Genomic DNA, 22,883 nt, shown 5'->3' with positions numbered 1-22,883 from the left:
TAAACTTCTGAATAAGAGAGTTTCAGTACTTATTAATCACAAATTAATTTTTCCTTGCTAAGAAATACTCATATTTTTGATGGCAGAATTTAATTAATGTTGTCTTAAATTCCTGAATGAGATATTGCCTGGTATTGTTGCTATTATGAAGTGAAAAAACTAACATTGATAACATTCTGTATTTCCAATCTTTTACAAAAGTGTGCGATCCCAAAAGGACAGAAAGGAGTAATAAACAGCATAGACAAATATATAACAGATAAAATATAATCTACTCATATAATGCTGAATTTTAAAGGGGCTGCCTATAACAGGTTTCACAAACCTGAAAATGTATTGTGTTATTCATTACCTCAATTTAATTACAGAATTATCAAAGTGAATCAGAAGAGACCTCAAAAAGACTATGCCTTAACCTGTGACGTCTGATCCTGAGATTAGTCTCATTATGTAATCAATGAGCTTTGCAAATGGAAGAATAGACAAATTTTTCCTTATATTACTATTTTTTTCCTCAAAAATATGACAAAAACCATCATAAGATAACTTTATATTTTAAGTATGGAAATTCACATTAGCTACTTGTGCACAAACAGCAGTCAGCCATGATTCATGACTCCTTTTTATACAGAATAAATTATCTTGCTTCAGCTTTCTTGCCCAATGGTATTAACTGCTGTATGATCTAATTAATTTATTCTGTACAATAATAGATCTAGTTATTAAATACAGGTTATAGAAATGTATAAAAAATGAGGTGCCACAGATAGAAAACAAATTAAATGAACTATTAGTTATTAACCAGAGGAAACAGTATAAAAATTAAAGAGATGGCAAAAGTCAGGGTACTTACCTTAAAAATGTACAGTCTTTCAAAAAGGAAAAAAGGCACACACAATGCAGTCTGCATTTTTTTTAGTTGGCTGAAAATTACTACTTAGCTAAATGGATGTTTTTCATGAGGATTGGGCTGACTGATACTAAATGAGAGGAACTACCTTGATAAAGTATTAAGTAAAGATTTTCAAATGCATGGTGTCAGGAACTGAGAAAGTACAACAATACTAACAAAATAATACAAACACAATTGGTTTTATAAGGTAACATATTTTAACTTTGAGTTATTTCCTGATGTTTTTAGAGATGATGAGCACAGTCAGCACCAAGTCAAGTCAATAGCATCACAGTTTCTTATTATTATAATTTCTGAAAGTCCTACTCTACACCTATAGCAGGAAATTTACTCTGCAGTTCATTCCACACCCAGCACTGCAATGTACAGCTTTTGTACCACCTAATAAACCCAATGCTGCAATTGTATGGATGGGTAACCACAGGACACATCAAATTAAGTTTAAGAAACTGTTTCTAAACAGTCTACTCTATTTATTGTGTGCATTTCAATGGCAAAGAGAAGTAGTGATGTCTACTAGTAGTTCTGTAGTTTCCTAATATAGCCTTACAAAATATTTAAACCAAGATACTAAGTAGTTTATGCTACTTTGATAAATCTAAACAATCTATATCACATCAACATAGAAAGAAAATTTCTGAAAGTTCATACTTGCTGTAAATTTCGTTGAGAATCCCTAACTCACAACAGATATCCTAATCATTCATGCAAATTACTAGTTATAATCATCAGTGCAATTTAAGCAATGAACTTCTTTTATAAATGACACAAAATGGAATGGAAAACTCAATCCTGAGCTTATAAATGTCAAGTGCAATTTTCTTCCATGTCACACACAATTACAGATTCTGTGAATGTAAAAATTTGCCACAAACATAATCCACATTTGTGGTGGTGTAAAATGCAATGATGTTCAGCACTAATAAATAAATACATTAAAAGATACAGTTATATTAAATTTAGTTTCCACAGTGGGGCAGATCTAGCATGGGAGTAAATCAATAGAACTCTATAGGAGCTAAGCTATTTCTGAAAATTTGCTCTGGATCTGGCTCTTGAAATATTTTTTTTTAATGATTAAGTAAAGTATTGCACATATAAGACATTGATTTTTGTCATTGATTTTGTGCTGGCATTTGAGCCAAGCCTCAAAAAGCTTGAACATTTTATGTATTTACAGCTGTCTGCTGGCAAGGAATAATTCATTCATTCCAAATGAAACATGTTCCTGAAGCTTATAAAAGCAGCATTTTTCTAGACTGGATTTACAAACAGATTTTTCAAATAAAAAGTTAGAAAATGTGCTTTAAATCATTGAAACAAAAGCTGAAGTCTGTTTCTTGATTTTTTTTCTGTCTTGTCAAACAGATAAGATAGATATTGATTATATTTGCCTCCCAAGAGAGCTGTTCCATCAGCAGAGAGTGAAGATCAATGATGAACCATCATCTCATAACAAAATATTTCCAGTGACAAAAAGAAGCTTATTGTTTAGTATTTTTGGTTAAATATGGACACAGGAAAATTTTGTTTGCTTGTCGTTGTGTTCTTTCCTAATTAGACCAATCCAACATCCTTACACAGGGAGAGCAGTCTCCCTTTTGGCTGATCTGAGGCAACTTCACACACGGGCCCAGCCTGAGCAGAACCTACCTTTGATTCATTTCCTTTGATTCATTTTCAAGCCTCTCCTTTGTCACTCTCTACCAACTAAAAGCTCCTAGCTGTACATAAGAGAATATCATCCTTACAGAAACCACAGCCTATTTATTTAAACTGCTCAGCTCCCCTAGTCTCAACAAGTTAATGTATTATTCCAGAAGAAAAAGCTTATTTTCCCTCTCTTTCAGAGCACATATTCACCAATGTAAAATAGGAAATATTGCTACCTATAAGTGCTTTGCCAAAAATGAAACACAGAGTGGAGAAATCAGTTATTCCACATTTTCCAGCCCTTTATTTTCTCTTCCTAACGGTTTGAGTAGCCTTTGGCTGAGCAAAACATCCAGAATAGATTTAATATGTTTACTAATATTGGAGGTTACCTTTCCAACATATCTGTGGACAACTTTGTCCAGATATTAAAACATTTGCTTTCAAATCTTAGAATGATGGGTTACAACATATGAATCACAAGCAAGAAATTTTGATGATGGAGGGCTTGACTGGAGGTTTAGTCCCATTTCAGGAATGTAAAAAAAACCCCAAAAACACAAAACAAAATAAACAAAAAAAGAAAAAAAAAACCACAAAAAAAAACCAAAAAAAAAAAACCAAACCAAAACAAAACCAAAAAACCCCAAGGCAGAGAACGGCACAGTTCAGAAGCATTAGAACAACCAGGAGAGTCAATATATGTAGAGTGAGTTGCAAATCCAGCTCTGTCCCTAGTGAAAACTAAGAGTATTTAGAAAACACAGAATGGGGTTTGCATTCAAGCTTTAGATTGATTGAAAACACCAGCAAATCATCTTTAAAGGCACTGTTTACAGAAACTCTCATGACAAAAGCAGTGAATCCAAACCTGGATCCTCTCCTAGGTGTCTCTTAATTGGTGAGGCAACTAACAAGTATTCATTGGAAACACACAACAAGGACCTCTTGTGCACCTTTTCATAAACATTTAAAAGAACAACAGGGAATGTTTATACCACTCTACTGTCACCCACAAGTTTTATTAATCTAATGCTAACATTATTATTCTGTAGCCTGATTGTACACCATTTATTTTTGAATCCCCAGACAGAGGCAGATTCTTTGAGTTTAACATTTTGATATTAAAAGCTCAAAGATTTTAAAAGACTGACTAACAGCCACATTCTGGCAACAAACATGCCTTTTTCTAGCATTGAAGAGAGTTCAGGAAAAGCTGCCTTTTAAGACATTTAAGGATCCTGCCAATATGTGAATATTAACAGCACCTACCAGCAGCTATCTTAATCCTCTACTTAATGGTACTTGCCAGGACCCTGAAAACTTACTAACAGAATGTCCTGTACTTTGAGAATTCCTGCCTAAAAATTCTTTTTAGGAGACATTAGCAGAAATCATAACACCTGCTAACCTGAAGAATCACAAGAGTGAGAAGCAAGTTGACAGATCCCTCTGATTCAGCTCTCCAAGGTCTTAGGTCCTTCACTAAGGGCAGCTTCCTCAGGCGTCAGAAATGCATTCAAATGAAGCTGAATAAAACCTGGTGTGAAAATATTTATCCATTATATTTTTCTATTCACCTTCACAAAGCTTCTGCACTGTAGTTATTCAAATTCAAATTTTTCCTTTGTGTTATTGTTTTCAGAGATATTACAGTATCATCTGAAAGATCCATATTTATCAGTATTGAATGAGCTGCCAGCAGTGTAGGCACTCCCTAACAAGGTATAAGGAAGCTGTCTTATTCTCATTTCCTGCTGCACAGGTCCTCTTTTAATTGCAGTTTCATTATGATACCTTACATCAATAAGAGTATCTGTACTTCCAACTAGCCAAATAAGCAGAATAACTAGAAAAGAGGCAGAAACACTCCGGGGTATGATACCCACACCACAAGGTCAAAAGCAAAACAATATCTTCCCACTTATCATCTTACACTCCATCCATGAGGTGATGGCTGAGGCTCAGGTACCTTATACATATACAAGGGGTAAAATCTGGAAATATATATTAATTATTTAACACCTGCCCCCCTTCTTTCTTACTGAAAAGCTGACTTTCAGAGGTACTTACTTCAGTACCATATATATTAGCTATGGTCATTACACATACCAATGCTAAAAAAAAAATTGGTTTTAAAACAAACAAACAAAAAATACAATAATGACTTTTTAACCTATGGATTTTTTCCTATTTATAACAGAGAAAGACCCCATATTTTTTTCTCAAGAGATCTGATCCTAGAGTTAAAATTGTGTCTCACATGGCATGATCGTTTAACCCCTTTCAGACATGATGTCTCCAAAGCATACTTCCCAGAACAAATCACAATTCTTATCCAAAGCAAAACAGTCAGAAAAGTGGTGTTTTGACAGCTGAACATCTTATGACTATATCACTTAAACCCTTCTGTTATTTAACCCTTCTCAAGACTTAATAACATGCTCCATTTTATCTCTAATAATCAGTCTAAAAATTGGGTTATTGAACGATACCACATTTATCCTTTGCATTTAAGACCTCAGCAGGCCTAATTAATGCCAAAATTTCCAGGATTCAGTAATACACTCTCTTTTTCAATGCAGTTTTTTCTAAGTAGGGCATACCTTAGTCTATTTAAAATGTCTGATTGACTATAATCAATACAGTATTCAAGGAACAAGACAGGTTTTTCTGCAGTAGTAACATGAAAGGCTAAGAAACATGCAAGCTTGTGTCCACCACATTCCATCAGAAACAACTGACTTTCTGACTGTTGTTTCGCTATGAATAATGCATTCTTATAAATCCTCTCAAAATGCAAAGGAGAAGCTCTAGAGCTAAATAGCTTTCACTGAAAAGATAGTTTCAAGTCCATAATTTCTGTGCTTGGGTTTCATGTGCATAGCATTTTCTCCTACCATCTGCATACGCCACACACATGCATTACTTTGACATTTTCAAAGCTCCATTAGTTATTCTGAAATAAGACTGAAATGACCTTCCCAGTATAGAACTAATCATCCTGTTTTGCAGAATTTACCACTGAAAGGGAGTAAATCCCATCACACTTCCTGTGAAAAAGTTATGAGAGTGCAACCATGTAAATAATTCTCCATTGATTTAGTGGAGACATCCTATAACCTTATATCAGCTGCAAATATTGGTCACCCTGCCCAGAAATGTCCAGGTCACAGTTTTTTTTTTCAAATTTTACCATAACTTCAAATAACCATTAGCCTTGGGTAGACTCCTTGCCTTTTATTTTTTGCTTAGGGAATTATTTGTATTTAATTTAAGCGTTAAAAAAACATGTGGATGAGGTACTTGGTGATATGGTTTAGTAGTGAACACAATAGGGTTGGGTTAAGAGCTGGACTTTAAGATCTTAATTGCTCAACTTGAGCAATTATATAATTATAGAGTGGGTGAAAATTTTTCAGATGTGTTAGTAGCTATGTAGAGGAACAGAAGGAGTTTGCATGCAAAACTGAAATCTTAAAGACAGAAAAAAAGGAGAGTAGAAGGGAATTTTAGTGAAGGTCTAGGCATCAACTGTTTCTGTTGGGAATACACATCCTGCCACTAGACTATGCTCCTTTCACTGCGCATCACCTTTGCAGTTTCTACAGGGGTTTTTTCTATCTCACACCATTCTTCTACATATTTTCCAGAGGCAAGGCTCCTCAGTGTGTTCCATAATACTGCACTTTTGCTACAAAAATCAATAAAGTTTTCCCTTCCTATCATTACTTAAATGATAAGCATTTGTAAGGTCTTAAAAACCTGGGATGAAATTTGCCTAATATAATAAGTGCCTATAGAAAAGTTACTGTTCTAAATGAAATACATGAACACATATGGGAAGCTGAATGCCACAAAAACCAGAGGACTTCTTTCCAGAGCTTCTGCTGGAACACAGAAACGACCAAGCTTGAGCAGTGTGTTTTGTTCATTAAAGCATGCTTCTAATTTAAAATCTTATTCTGATACTTCCTCATGCATCGGTGCAAATAGAAAATATGGTATCAATTTATAGCTTCAATAGGAAGTTACAAGGCAATTCTCCAAAAGCAATTTTCATAAATAGTTGTATTTTTATGCTACTATTATTGCATATTTCATAATGAATCTTCAAATATATTTGTCTAGACATGTAATCTCCCTCAATAGAGTAAATATAGACTGTATACATACACATTCAAAAACCACTATATTGGAAAAAGATAAGTAAGTTGGCAAAGTCAAGGAATACAAAGTTAGGAAATGCCAGAATTTAAGAACTTATAAGCTACTATCAGTTGAAATTTTTTCAGGAGCTTTATATGAGCTGCACTATTGAATTAGTACTTCACCTTCTTGAAAGTATACTGCAATTTTTTGTTTTCATTATAAAAAATGTGTTCCTGCTTTAACCATATTTTCAACAGTATGGTAAGTTTTTCTATAGAATATAAAGTTGCTGTTAGTTGATATGATCATTAATATGATCATGATATGATCTGTCCTGATATCTGTCTAATTGCACAAAGCATCAATCCCTGCATCAACTTATTAATATTAATAAACTATAAAATAAACTATAGAATTAACTATAAAAATTTCATTCTAATTTATTATTGTATAATTATTCTAGTATTCTACATATTTTAATGCCAACTAGCTTCTTCTGAAAATAACTTTTTCTTAAATTTTACTACCAGCAGAAACAGAATGAGCTATTTGAACCATTATATCAGCTCTTTTTCAATTTTAGTGTACCAGAAAAACTACATAGAAACTAATTTCATAGGAAAAACAGCATTGAACTTTTTATATTAAAGCCAATTTTTCTAGTGTCATCAAAACCCCTGATTCAACAAGTACCAGAGGGTCTACTCTATTGCACTAATACCCTGTTTCACATTTAAGAAACAAATCCCACTGTGTTTCTACTGTATTGAAAACAGAAGGTTGATCTTGCTTCCAATGAATTCAATACCAAAGTTGTTACAGGCTTAATTAAAAGAGCAGAAGTATCCATGGATATAGCTACATAGGAGCACCTTCTACATATCATGGTATGTGCTGTACTACTCAAAATACGTGGGAAAAAAAGAAAGGTGCTTTCATGAGAAAATATTGTGCACAACATCTCATCTTCAAGAAATTATATCCTCAGATAAAAAACCCTCTCATGTCACAACCCAAGTAGACAAATACTCAAAGTGTTGCACAGCTGCCAGTGAGAGCAATACCTGACTCCCAGTTTGTCTAAGCTGCTACGAGCCACACATAGAAAGCTACACATTATATGATCAAAGAGTACCTGGTATGCTTTGTCCTTAGTATATTTACTTAGAGCATCTTTTGTATGTGAAATATCCTCTAGATGATGATGGCAACCTTCATTCAGCCTTGTTTTCACTGCAGTTTTGCTTTCCAGGCCAAAGAGAGATTGCCAACACATGCACTAAATACTGTAGATGCACAGATGATCTAAGCCATCATGCAGAGCAATCTACATTCCAAACACAATAAAAGTTTCACAAAAGTGCTGAACTCAGGCTTTTAACTCTGTAATTACTAGAGATCCCAAAAATTCTCTTGACTTTCAAAATTTTCACTATTTTTCAGTTTTTCAAAAGTTGAAAGAACTCCTTGTTTCTCTGTGAGAACAGCAGTTGAGAGGTAAGTATCATAATTTGGAAATCTTTCTTTGCATTTCAGTGGTGAAGTCTAATGTCAGGAGAACAAAGCAATTTATTTCAAAACATACATGTTACATGAAGCAACCAATACCAATAAATATATAACTTTTCAGAGATCACAAAGCATTTAATTTGAAACAGAGAGTTTATAAAGTTTAAGGTTTGTATGTAAGTAGCATTACCCTTTCACGAAAGGATCAAGGCTTTTGAAATTTTCATTAGGAAGTTCCTAGAATCTATTACTGCCCTTCTATAAAGTACTTTACTGATGCACTGAAAGGCTGTAAAACATAATAGTAAAGAGCTGGTCATAAAAGAAATTGATGATTATGGATTATACAGTAGTTACCTTTGGAAGTGAAATGGTAATTGCAAAATGAAATTATTTGGTTGCATGCATAAGTGTTGCAAAGTAAAGTACAAAGTTAAAATATCTAATATTTGTGGCAGAGATGAGAGAAAGGTAGGACTGAGATTAGGCAAAAGATTTGAGTCAGTGAGAAAGACATCATCAGTCCACCTGTGTTTTGCAAAACATTTGCTTCAGATCTGTTTGCACAGCTCCTTCATCTTGCTTGTGTGGGCAGTCTTACTGAGCTCATCAGCACCAGTGTTTTCAGAATATCTACTCAAATGAGCAAAGTCAGGGTTCTCTCTTTTGCAAATGACTCTAAATTCTGAAGCATGGCATACATTGCATCACATTTCAACAGCAGCTGAGGACAAGTTTCAAATTGCATAACTTCTCTTGTACTGTCAGTGAAGTTAGCTAAAGTTAAGGCAGACTTCCCTTAACTGACCATAAATAACACTTAAGGCTGAAAAACATGGCCTGAATCTCCAACAACAGGCATGCAGATTGCCTGCACCAGTGCTACCTGCCTTTAAACAAATAAGCTGCACCTCACACCATAACTTTGTGAAGGTCCAGGAAAGTCTTCTACAAACTCTCTCACTTTAAAAAATCCCAGGAAACAAAAGCGTTGAAAGTAGTTCCCTGGTTCTAGCACTCTGTGCCAAGCATGTCCTGGTGCGTGGAGGAGCTCCTGTTTGTCCTGTGGGACAGTCACAGCTTTCAGTACAGTTCTCTGGGGGATCTGAGTATCTCACCAATTTTTCCAAAGAGCTCCCACTTTTCCTAGAGACTGCCCAGAGTTTGGAAATACCAAGTTGAGAGGCTCTGAGTCAGTACCCCACTGACATGAGAAACTTGCTATTCAAATGTGTGACTCAAGTAAATTGAGCACAAACAATCAAATTCTAAACACATAAAAACAATACATCAGGCAAACATCAATAGCAAAAAAATTTAATATTTCCTGTCAATTAATGAGGCAATAGTCAGTTGCATCAATTTGTAGTACATCTTTTAAGAAAATTTAAAATAAAGTTCTCTGAAATGTTAATAAAATTTATATTAAATAGCATGTTTGCATTTGACCTATAGTATTTAGATTTTTTTTCTAAATGTCTTTTTAGGATATAAAATTTATTTCAGCCTTTTGGACGCAATTGTTCTGCTCTGGACCTGTTCCATCAGCATCTGTAATAAATACTTCTCCATCTAGAATATTTTGAAATCTAACACCTTTCTCTAATCACTTTCTTTAATTGATCATAGTATCTAAAAAGGACTTGGGAATTCTTAGTATTTTCTATTTAAAGAATTAAGTCTTCAAATTTACAACTGGGTCTTGTTTTGCATTGACTCAGTAGCTAACCTTTGATTAGCAGATTGGTATGGGGGGGCCACAGGACCAATTTAACCTCTAGATTTAGGCAATACTTTCTCAGGAAGACCATTTACTGAACCTACCCTTTCTATTAACACTCCCAAAGCCACCTTGTGAGATGTAAGGGATTCCTGGTGGGAACAGCTGAGAGGAAGCCAGTATGTGTAAGGACTGAAAAAAGGCTTAGCCAAAGTGCCCTTTTAGTGCTCCACCTTCACAGTGGTCTGCCTTCTAGCTGGGAAGAAAGACACAGCACTGGGACCAAGCCAGGAGCCAGACCAGCACTGAGTCATGGGGTCCCTGCACCTTTTCTGACAGTCACTCTGCACAGGAAAATGTCAGATAGCATTCTTCTCTCTGGTGGGAGTATTTGAACTACAAAGCTGAATAATACGCTTCAAAATTCAAACTAAATGAAAGAATAGGAATAGTTTTTAATTTATACTCTCTCTAAGAGGATAAGGAGTAAGAAGGACTCTTGGAAGAAAGCTTTGAAGGAAAGGGAGGTAAAAAAGAAGTAAATAAATATCAGTAGAAAGTCTGGTTTTGAATCTAGATGAATAAAACTGAAATGCAGTCATGTGCAAATGCATATAAAGGGTTGAAGTTGGATATAAAAGCAACAAGAAATCTAAGCTTTGTCTTGCTACTGAACTATTAAACCACTTCATTCTTTCATAGTCAAAGATGTAAGACTACTAGGAGGAAAATAATCCTACTTCAAGAACCACTTGCATGAATTGCATCATGTTATGTTTTGTGAGAAGATGAGTATATTTTCTTGTGTGAAACGCTTTACTTCTTGTGGTCTCATTCTTTAAGGAAAAAAAAAAAAAGAAATTTATGAAATATCTGTAGTGGTGATGAAAGCTCAAGTAGAGAGGGAGTGAAGCCTGAGCTAGAGGGAAGTTAAGGAAGAGAGAGCGGGGATTGAAAACATGCCCATTGTCTGGAGCCTTAGGTGAATCACAGGGAATTTTTTCTCCATTTTTATTTCTGCCCCTCCTCTTTCTACTTCTCTCCCCTCTTCCATCCCTTTCCTATTGCTTCCTTTTTGTTCATCCTTCAGAGCTGTGCTGATGCCAGGTGAAAGGCCCAGAGCAGGAGGAAAGGTCCAACAAGTCTGAAATAAAAAAAAATTATAAATAAAAGATAAAAAATATCCAGAAATTCAAATGAATACACCCAACATTTGTAAATATGCTTTCCTCTGTCAATACAGATCAGTGTGACACGGGTCTCTATAGCTGGGTTGACTTTGATCTTAAAAAAATCTGAGAGTGTAAAGTAGCCAGTCCTATTCTGATTATGATGAGTATTTACAATATTCATTAATATTTGTGATCAAGTGTCATGAATTTCTGAATCCATTTTTAATGTCACACATATATGACATTAACTTGTACAACAAATTAAAAATAAATAAACGTGGCATCCCTGAAATAGTTTATTTCCTTAAACTGAACTGCAATTATTTTTCTTGCAATCTTGCCTTTCAAAAGCCTGTCTCCAAATGTGTGATCCTCAGCCTAGGTGCCTAGACTACCTACTCACCCAGAGCAGCAGCAGAGAGAGACCAGAGACATGAATTTGTGCTTGGTTTATATGCCCTGCACTCACTGAGAAATTCAGTTGGGCCTATCTGTGTTCTGACAATCCGTGGTCTTTTATATTCCTGTGACAACACTGCGCTCCTAACTCTGAGCAGAGACACAAGAGTGAAAAAGGAAATGTTATGGTGCATAAATGAAAGCAGGTAAAGAGGCAAAAACTTCATGAAGTCAGCAAAGGGTTTTAGCCTTGTAAATCTGTTTTATGTGAACACTGCTCAGACAATGCATTTTTTGAGGGACAGTACAAAAACCTAGGTTTGAAATATAAATAGAATGTGAAGAACAAAGACCAAGAGGTGATGAAGTGTGTAACGTGACACGGTAGCTGCAACTAACAGTTTATAGTCCCCAGAGAATATTACTGTGCTTATTTGAAGCAGTTATTTCAAAGTGCTGAGAACTCCAACTTTTTAACTTCCCTTCTCAATTCTGACAAGTCCGTATGATTTCTGAGTCTGTGCAAACCATTACATTATAGCTGTTAGAGCTTACAGCTGCAGCTCACTTTATCATGGTAGTAACACTGCGGTATTTGGGCAATTAACTCTCACTATGCTGAGTTTTGTGCTTACTCCCATAACACCAAATGGTTCATTTCTAATTTGGATTCAGCTTTAGTTTGGTTTCATACAATGCTGTCAGTGAAAAACATGGCCTGTGTGAGCAGTTTCATGATGTCTGCACAGGCACCCAGCTAGTGCCAGGCCAAGAAGATAAAACCCATGGTGGAAACAGGTCCACTACTTTCGTATATTTCAGTACATGTAGAAAATCTTATAAAAAGCCCAAACATATATTGAATAAAATAGCTGAACTTATAATTTGTGGAAAAAGAGGATGATATCCCAACATATTGTGCAGTGTCACAGATCAGCTGTTGCTTGGCATCCTGCTACACACAATGACTTGGGACAGATCTGAAGCAAGGCACTGAGGTAAACTGTATAGAAGAGCTGATTTTACAGACACTAACAGTCTTATAAAACTCCAGCCTTCTCTAAAAAATTACCTGAGACAGGGAAAACTAAAATCTATCTGGTATTCAGAAATACAGGTTTTACTGTATGTACATGAGGATACCAGCAGCATGCTATCAGCAGCAAAATATTTCCCCTACATTGCCTGGATGACCTCAGCTCACAAACTAAAAAAATCTTTATAGTTTCAAGATCCAACTTCAGAGATATCAAATTCAGATCTTCTGCTGCTGATGTACTAATTATTTTTAAAATATATCTTACAATGATTCATATTTCAGTACAATTAGCTGATTCCATTGCCACTCACATCATTATTCTGTTTCAGTTTCAAAGGTTTTCAAAAGATGTCCATGATTGTACCCAATAGCTTAAGTCCCTGGGTTTTAGAATAAGACTCTGTGAGGAGAACTCATTGAAGGATCAATTGTGGTTGGATCACATTATAAAAAGACAGAAACTGGGTGAAGCGATACAAAAAAGATGTGAAATCTTGGTCCTATCAGACATCCCTAGGAATTTTGTCATAGCCTTTATTTGATTCCAAATATTGAGAAACACATTTGTATGTCTGTGAAAAGAATTGCTGGAGAAGTTGAAAAAAATCAAGGAATATCTTAATGCCATGAATATTCTAGTGGCCAAAAAAATATTTTTTAACCAAATATTTCATTGCAAATTTAGGATTTGAAAGAAGTGGAGGGTTGGGGAGCATGAAATTCATCCCCTTTAACTTCATCCATCAAAAAGTTAGGAATCTGTTTTAAATGGGCCATGTAGGTTCTCTCTCATCAGTGCAAAGAGAGTGGTGTTTTAGGAAGGCTGTTCATCTCAGCTGTCCATAGATGCCTCTGTTGGGATGTAATCTGTAATTCTCTGCAGGAAGAGAATATTTATCTCTGTTGACTACAAAGCCTTGAGCTACTCTGTTAGACTTCAATGACTAACTTTTAGATGGCTAAAATGATGACTAGCTTAGTTCTAAAAACCTAATTTTTAAACAGCAAGGTTAAGTGAGATGAATAGAGCCTTTTGTGTGAACCACTTCATCAAAAATCCACAGAGAAAAAAACTGGTTTGACATGAAATTTTGACCAGCATTATGTATAAGTGATTTTAATAGCACCAGACCCTAATTCTGCACCTTTCTATTTCTACAGCACCTACTGGAACAGGGAATATGCTGACAAATGGTAATCCAGCATGCTTTTCTCATAAAATAATAAACAATAAAAATAGCATCAATGTCCTGATAAACTACCCCTGTAAAGCAAAAGTGGCATAAATGCAGTTTCTCTTTTCATTATTCACAATGTACATTAATTGTCTACAGCTTACAAATGCCCAAGTAGAAGATGGTAACCTCTCCAGAGCCAATCTTGTAACTGTATGATTTAAAGAACTCCCATTTAACTGTAAGTTATAGAGGCAGGAGAAAAATTTAATTGCATCCTTCTTCTTCAGTTTGGGAAAAAGCAAACAAAGTGGATGTGAATTTATGCAGTAAAGAGCACATTAGAAAATTGACCTGCTGTGCAATACCTCAAGTGTTGGGTTTTATCCTGTGAAATCAGTGGCAAATACAAGCTGAGAAATGGGTAGCATGGTTGATGTTTGTCTCTGTGTGTTTGTGTTTGTGTGTGTGTGCGTCCTACTTAGAAAACAGTGGCATTAATCCCTTTTAAAGGTACCCAAAGACCAAAGAGGAAGTTTTGTTTTAATTATACCTTCAGGGGGCCTAGTTCATAGACACTGCATGACAGTTGGCACAGCACATTTTTAAATCTTATATTACTTCTCATATTTATTGTGCGAAGGATCATTTGATAAAATATTTTAACAAGATAGAATGAATTTTCTTTCATAAACAGTGACTTGCATTACAGATCAAGCTCAGAATCATGTTGCTGAATTACCAAATGCAGTGTTTCATTGAAAAGTCAGTGAGTTACTGCTGTAACTCCCTGTGCCCACAAGAAGAGCTGCTAGCATGCACTAAGCCTAGAGTGCAGGCTTGGTGTGCAAAAATTCACATGGGTGTCTTCATCACTTTCATTTGTATTGTTCTAAAAAAGAACGTCTAGAATAGTGTAAACATTTCAGTGCTTTTGCACTCCATTATAACACAAAACAGAAAGGAAAAGTAGCATTGTCAACACCATGCAAACATAATTCTTTGAGACAGAAACTCCAGTTCTTCAGTCAGTCTAAAAATACTGCATGCAAGGTATACATGTGCTGTGCCTCCTACAAATCGTAAAGTTAACCCTGATTTAACAAGATGTGTCATATCTCTTCGACAATAGGTCCTGTTCACCTTCTATGCAAAACTCTGAGCAGAAACAGAGACACCTTTTTACTGAATGAACTCTTGTGATGTGATGCTTTCCTACAGAACAAATTCAGCCTCATTTCAGTCAGTTTAAGAATCTCATTAATACTTGATTTGTGCCAGATATCCCCTTTTTGTTGACCCTGAACACCACAAAGCACGTGACTGACTCTGGGTTTTTTTCAAGGCAGGACCTTGAAGAAGGCAACCAATGTGACTGAACAGGCTGAAAAAAAGGCTGTTGGTCTGGAGCACAGTGGGAAGACAGGGACCTGACTTTCACCAGGTTATTCAATAATCACCGAGGTCCAGGAGCAATCATTGTATTCTTTATGGTCTCTTGTTCTTTAAATAATTATAATAATGGCCTGTACTGCCTTTTATAAGCTATTGCCTGTCCAAAGGACTACAAGCTGTTCTCAGAGAACCATAAAATTAACTATATAGAGCCTGAGCTGTTTCCAGAGCTCCACCTTGACTTGGTTGCTCAGAGACTGCACATTAGTAGAGGCAATAATCACTGGCATCAGGAGAAGGCTACCTGGGAAGGACCACTGGTGTAAACCAAGTTTAATCAGATCTTTGGGTATTTTGGGAGAAAGACTTGTGAATGTGCAAAGAAAAAATAAAGAGTCTGGAGAGTGTCATTGATATTCCACCACATTTATACCCACTGTTGGTCATCACTCATAAGAAATCCACCTCTGCTTCTTCAAACCTCTGCCAATTGAGTCAGATAGAAAATATTTTGCTTACTATCATAACTGCATCAGAGAAAAAAAACCAAAAACAAAAACAAAACAAACACAAAAAAACCCCCCAAAAAAAACCCAAAAAACCACCCAAAGAAAAAAAAAAACCACAAAAAAGCCCCCACAACTTCCTCATCTTCCTGAATCAGAAATGCAACTGCATAATGGTTGAGCCCCAACACCCTGGCAGGCCAGCCAGGATATTAGCAGCCAGGAGACACACAGTGATGTGCCAGAGAGGCAACTTATTAACTCTGTAGCTTTTGTCAAGAGGCAGCAGATCACATAGGTCTGTATAAAACCAAAACCAAGAAAGTTAAACTCTTAGTTATTAAAAAAAAGAATTGGTTAAGCCCCAAAGGATAATCAATGTAAGATTTCTGCTAATTCTCTATGACATTAAATCATTAAAAATCTCTCTGGGATTCTGTCTATTCATCTACATACCTTTATTTTTATTCCAGAATACAGCAATGATAAAACATGTTATTTAATTCATACTAAGCAACCTGAGATTGACTTAGTAATTTCAAGGTCTACTTGATTTTTTTTTAATTGTTGGCAGATGATTCATTGAGATGAAAAATCACACTTCATTGTGCAAAAATAAACTTTCTCAGAAATACTGCCAAAGTTGCAATATAAATGCTTTTGAAAGATTAAGTACATTATAGAGATTAGAGTGTTATTTTGAAATAGAAAAAAAAAAAACCAGGGAAAAAGGTACACATTATTCCAATGTGGGTATGCGCAAAACAATAATCTTCAAGCCATTTTACCCCTGTAATTGTTTACAGATCATAAAAATAAGATTGGTACCTTCACAAAGGTCAAAATGTTGCATTTTAATCCTTATACCACTTAAAATCAGCTTTTTTTTTCTTCTGTCAGTCTGGATCTGGGTTCAAGGGAGCTACAAACTGGATAACTATGGAGACAGTGTCACAGATTACATATTTTTTCATCAGGAAATACTCACCTTTAGCCTTCTATTCAGATACTCTGTAAGTACTTAAAACATACAGGATTTGTCTTCAGAATTTGACAGAGCACCATGTCCTCTAAGACCAAGGGAAGTTAAAACGTTCATCTGAGGGCAGACCTATCAGTCTTTGTAATCCTACAATTTAAACACTATTAAGCTTTTCTATCTTTTAAAACCCAAAATGTAGAGAAGGAAGAAAATAAAGAGGAAGAAACCACCATAGAACAATGCTTTGGAAGACTAGAGAGCTAAGATATAAGCAATCTGCAAAGACTGTAATAAGGTAGAAAATTTAAAGAACAGTGTAGCCAACTTTCACATTTACTCCTGATAAAAGGTTGTGATACAGTATTGCCTCAAACCTGTTCACATTCCCTTCCCTTGTATGAATACAAATTACTAAGACAATATATAGAAAACTCTTGAGTTTAAAAACCAGAGTGTTGCAGAAGAAATTCCCAAGAGTTCTTTCCTGTTGGACTGCAACCAAAGTAATGCAGGTTGGTTGGGCAGAGTGAAGGAAGGTCCACATGATGCAAACCTCCATTCACCAGAGGGCATGACTGTGTGTGTGGCTTCAGGTGAAAATGTTTGGGCTGATGTGAGAGCCAGAAAGCAAACTGCCATATTTTCAGCTGAAAGCAGAACAGATCAGTCTGAGCAGAAGAGCATTTGAATGCAGCTTCCCTGTTTCTGCTGCAGCATGATTTTGGGAAGAGCCAGTCTCAACATCCCCTCCCAACACCAGTCACACTTTTGGGAACCTCTCTCAGTTAAGCCCAGAAATCATCAGGGAAAAGGAGCTGCAATTGCCCTCTAAAAATATAATATACTCTGAAAAGCAAAGACATGGAGAAGGAGCCTTACTGTTTAAGGTCAGCAGTGACACAAAAAAATAAAAAAACCAAAGAGAATAAACTGCCTGAAAATAAACTTAGGATAGAAATTCTGTTTCTAAAACCATGAAAAGTGAGGCTCTGCCTTGCTTTCAAGAGGTGCAGTGAGAGTGATATCCCAGGTAAATTTAAACCAGTTTTTTGAATCTGAACAAAATAAGATCAGCCTAGGATCACAGCAGACAGACTTCACAACTCCACTCAATTTCTATCTCATGTTGAAAAATGTAAAAAGATAGTCTTCTTCTACCACTTCAGGCCACTACAGCAGCTAAAGCCATATATTCATGAGTCAGCACACTGAATGATTTACAGTTTTCAAGTTTCTCATTTCTGTTCACCTGTTCTTTTTAATTTGCAAGTAAATACTGATAATAATAGTTAGTTATGGAATAGGAAAAGAAAAACTGCTTTCCAAAGATTGTCCTGAATACCAAAACAGATATAAAGAAAAACAGAAGATGTCATTTCAGTCTAGACACCCATTACTTTCAGGAGCTAGGGCAGTATGACTATATCCCATGCTATATAAGGAATATAATGATATCATCACTTGTAGATACAAAGCTGCAATTTGTAGGCAAAATTTTTATTCATCTCAAAGTACAAAAGGACAATTGTCTTTGACACTAACTATGGCTTTCTAAAACATTAGTCACAGCATAACTATAGAAGCACCAAGGGAAAACCAATTCCACCAACCCAAATCATGCTCTGCCCACATACTGCACAGAGGTAGAAGGATCCTCTTTCAAAATTGGCTCCTTTATTCATATTTTAAGGTCCCAAGGCTGTTTGATATGTATGAACTCCTACAACCTCAGAATGCTGCAAATGAAATGTATGTGTGTTAATTACCATACTACTCAGACAACAGGTGCTTTGTGGATGAAATCTGGGGCTAAATAGAAAGTTTTAGGAATGCACTTTCTCAGACTTCAAGATAAGACTAGGTGAGCAGGATTAGCTCTTCACTCAGCAACTATCTGCACAGAATTTCTCACACAACACACCTGCAGCATTAAAAGAAAGGACAAAAGGATCATTCTGGAAACTGCTAGCCTAGTTACTTTATTTCAGTGCTTTAGCAGTATCAAAATATTTTGCTTACTGGCAGTTGCACCTAATTTAAAGAAAACACTTCATTTAAATATAATGAGGGATGGAAATAAATAAAGAGGTGGAGAATAAAGTTTCAATCTCCCTTGTTTTTAATGTCTTGCTTTTAAATTAAATAATGAAAAAATAAGCAGGCTGAGTCTTCTTAAAATGTGGAGTAATGACCCAACAGATCGTAACTATTTTAGAAAAGTCATCATAATCCATCATGGAAATATCTCAACTGGTTTTTAGACACATGAATTATTCACCCTGTTAGGCTGCCAAAAGTATTTTAACATATCAGAGCAGAATTCATGCATAAATATGTGCAAAATATTTTTATTACAGTAAAGCTGGAAAAAACCAGTGTAAATACAAAATAGTTATGTCTCTGCAAAGATAAATGAATTTATTTATTTTTCAACATGACTTATTGCATGCTGTATACATTTTTACACTTTCTACTTTAAAGGAAGCTGATACACTGCAAAAATTTAAACATAAGCATTAGAAGCCTCAAATTTCCAAATGCATTTGTAATTCTCTGAATTATATTTGCTTATATGAAAGTGACAAAAGAAATATACCCCCTGTAACTTACTTTAGTTTCCATATCTGAATACATGGCATATCTTTATAGTCAGTTTTAGATCCTTAAATGTTCTTTATATAAAATACAGTAAGCAATCCCATCACAATAAAGTAAACAACAGAGAACATCACAGAACATTCAGCACTTGAACTTTAGCATAATATTACACCATATTCTCTCCGGAGGGAAATAAATAAATAAATAAACAAACCCCAAACCAACCTACCCTGTCATCTGGAAAAATCTCTCCAAATTGTGTTTTACAGAACCAATATCCTGTCTGTACATCAAGGGCAGCCTCTGTTAAGCATTTAAGTGCCCTCAGTGAAAAGTAACAGTTTCTCCTCCAATCCTGAACTCTCAGTAACCAACACGGAAAGTAACAATTTCCCATTCCCTGTCAGCCAGTGGTACTATTAGTCATCAAACAAAAACGAAACACCGTCAAGCAAATATCAGCTTCTGATTAATCTCCATCCCAATGAATTAGACTCATAAGAGGCAACCTGCTGCCTTGTTTACGCCTTTTTAATATGAGGAGCAGAAGTTGGATATAAGGGTTTTCTGCCCTCAGGGCTACAAAATATGCCTCATGTGGCAGCGAGCCAGCTCTCCGAGGGAGCCTCCTTTGCTGTTCCACAGCTATTTTCTAATGGATAAATTTAAACAGACACACAAAAACACACAAGTCACCACAATACATGGCCAGAGCTATTGTTTTTGTCTGAACTCCTGAGAGTATCTGTACTCGTTATGAGGATCTCAAGGTTCCATCCAGTTTCGGTTTGGGCTTTACTTTTGGCTGTTTTGTTTATTTGTTTTTTTTTTTTTTTTTAAATGCAACGAGGAGAGAAGGGGTGTCTGGATTTTTTTTTCCCCAGCTGACTTCCCCTCTATACAGCACAGCACATAAAACACCTCTCTTCAGCTTTAACTGACCTAGGCTCAATTAGTGAAACATTTTGCACACATCCAAGCAATCACAAGGCAGAGATATTTAGTCCAGTCCTCATGTGTATTGCACAGACACGTTTAGAAAGGGGTGGAAGGAGATTTCTTTAAAAAAAAAAAAAATCTCACAATGTAATTTACACAGTGTGGAAACGCCTACAAGGAGATGAAGTACCTGCACTGGGGAGATGTTCAGTTGTTCACTTCATCTTCCGTTGACAAGGAAACCAAACCGCACTTCATTCTCCAGGAAAACCTTCCACTGCCATCATTTGAAAATGTATTTATTTGTATATATGTATATATCTATCATCATCATCATCATGATAACAATAACCATCATAAAACACTGCTGGCAAAAGAATAAAAAGTGAGGTGCAAAATGTGCAAAAGTAAGGATCATCTCTTTGGCTCTCTGTTTTGCTTTGTTATCTTTAGGGAGGAAAAAAAAGTATTTAAAAATGATGACTGCAACATGCTGCAAGAAAAGTTTCACATTATAAACAGGCATCAAAAACTGAAGAAGAGGAAAACCAAAAAACCCTGCTGGTTTCACTGTTAAAAAAAAAAAAAGAAAAAGAAAAAGAAACAGTAACAAAAATGATAAAATTAACATCTTGCTCTGTGGCTTCCACCAGTATTGCAAGATTACAAACTCTGTGTAAACACTGCTGTAAAATGCATTTGCAATTCCCATCTCTTTAAGGAAAAAAAAAAGCCCTTAAAAAAACACCCAAAAATAAAAATAAAACAACACCAGAAAAAAATCCTCTGCAAAAAGAGTTAGAAACATGCCTTTTCTCTTATCTTAAAAAAATAAGCATCATATTTCACATCGCTTTTCCTTGCCACAACAAAACCAGTTGCATATATAGATATATAGCTACTAAATGTATATCAGTTGTTGCTGGACTGGCAAGTCTGTGTTATTAATATTATCATTTTTCATTCCCAGTGACTCCCGGCCCCAGCAGCACCTTTTGCTCACAGTTTAGTAACCATCGCATGCTAGGAAAAAAAAACTTGTCATCAGCAAAAGATCAAATCCATTCAAACAATAATCAAAGAGGAAGAAAAAAAAAAGAAGAAAAAAAAAAAGAAAACAAAAAAAAAACAAAAGGAAGAAAAAAAACAGGACAAAAAAGGAGGACAAGAATGTCAGCAGAAAGGTACTCACCGAGCGGGAGTAAAAGGGAGGAATAAAAATGAGAGTTACTATAAAATACAGTATGGCGGTGGAAGAAGGAATGAGGCGCTTTTTTTTTCTCTCCTCTCTAGTCTCTGCCTCCGGCAACCGCCACGTGATCCGGAGCCGGGCGGACTCGCAGCCGGGAGGGCGCAGCGGCGGCGCCGGGCGCGGACCCAGCCCGAGCCCAGCCCGCTCCGCTCGCAGCCGCCCGGCTCCGCCGCCGCCCAGCGCTCCGCTCCGCGCCGCCGCTGCCCTCGGCAGGTGCCGCTCGCCCCCGCGCTCAGACACGCTCGGCTCCTCTCCCTCGCTGCCGCCGAGCGCGGGCACGCAGCCGGCCGTGCGGGCGGGGTGCGGAGGCGGGCGCGTCCTGCGCGGCAGCGCAACTTGCTCGGAGGCGCAGCGCGAAGTTATCGCCCGACACCGCCCGCCCGCCTGTTGCCCTCCGGCCGCGGCGCCGCCGGCCCCGCCGCTGCAATGCCGCTCGCCCCCGGGAGTGGGGCCGGCGGCGGGCGGAGCGGAGTGGAGCGCCGGGGTTTGCCCGGGTGAGGGGTGAGGTGCCCCCGGCGGCGGCCCCGGTGCAGCAGCGGGCTCCGAGGCGTGTGCGCCCGGGTTAGCCCTCCCGCCGATCCGGCGGGGGATGGGGGACTGCTCGCGGGGTACCGCGTGTGCGCGCACGGCGGGGGTAGCCCGCCGCCCGGCTCGCCGTCTGCACGGGATGCCAGCACCGATTCCTCCGTGTGTGCGGGGGTGCCCCTCCCGCAGCTTCGGCTCAGCGTGGGTGCGCGGAGTACCCCGGCAGGCAGACAAGGCAGGCAGGGGCATCCCCTGTTGTCACGCCAGCTCCAGGGCACCGCTGCTGCCGGTGCAGCGTGGGGGGCGGCGGGGTTCCCCTGTGCCACTCCTGCTCCGGTGTGTGCGCAGCTCGGGGTGCCTCGGTGCCGAGCCTGCAGTCACTTTGAGCCCAGTCATGTCTGAGCAGCGCTGCTCCGACTTCCTCCGGAGAGCGGTTCCCATGTGCAGCGGGGGAGAGGACAGGTACCACGGGTCCCATCCCTTACTGCTTCTCTTTCCGGGCCTCTGCCCAGCTGCACGGCTTCTCTCTCCTCCCGTCCTTCCAGCGGCCGGGCTGATGCTTCCCATTGCAAAGTTACTGGCCGAGGTGGGAATGAAGTGTTTTCGGAGGGGGCCATTCACCGCTGGTGCGCTCCCGGGAGCAGCCGCAGGCGTCCGCAGGGCAGCGGGATCGGGCCGGGCTCCCCCGGCCGTGCCGCCTCCCCCGGCACCGCTGCCCGCAGTGCTGGAAGCGTTCAGGGTCGAGCCCCTCCGGACTCAGGTGCGGCCCTGAAACAGCTCCGTGGCTGGCCGGATGGCAGCTCTCTGTCTCCCTTTTCCTTTAACGTACAAAAAATACACTGGAGGAGACTGTGTGCCACTGTTGCTGAGAGTTCCCTCAAGACGCTTGCTGTTCCCTTTTTAGCTCTCCTCGCATGTCTCCTTATTAACAAACGCAGCAGTCGCAGGCAGCGG

General features: G+C 37.9%; 1 protein-coding gene across 7 annotated transcripts in view; it reads right to left on the bottom strand.

Moving 5' to 3' along the window:
* Positions 1 to 22,178, bottom strand: part of RALYL (RALY RNA binding protein like) — a 367,535-nt gene extending 345,357 nt beyond the window's left edge. For 4 of the 7 annotated variants that reach the window (XM_064706292.1, XM_064706298.1, XM_064706296.1 and 1 more), the window contains exon 1: positions 21,345 to 21,479. Coding sequence is in view for 1 of the 7 variants with exons in the window: in XM_064706295.1 (XP_064562365.1) it covers positions 20,373 to 20,429; positions 21,345 to 22,178 (891 nt within the window). In the remaining 6 variants the exon portion in view is untranslated. Of the gene's footprint in view, positions 1 to 10,913; positions 11,092 to 19,442; positions 20,033 to 20,342; positions 20,430 to 21,344 lie in introns of those variants that run through there. The other 3 variants (XM_064706295.1, XM_064706293.1, XM_064706294.1) reach the window with 3 other exon arrangements.
* Between the last annotated feature and the right edge of the window lie 705 nt (positions 22,179 to 22,883).

This window comes from Zonotrichia leucophrys, chromosome 2, assembly GCF_028769735.1.
Source record: "Zonotrichia leucophrys gambelii isolate GWCS_2022_RI chromosome 2, RI_Zleu_2.0, whole genome shotgun sequence".
NCBI lineage: Eukaryota > Metazoa > Chordata > Aves > Passeriformes > Passerellidae > Zonotrichia > Zonotrichia leucophrys.
The sequence above is the reverse complement of the archived record's forward strand: the minus strand, read 5'-3'. Positions and strand labels throughout refer to the sequence as shown.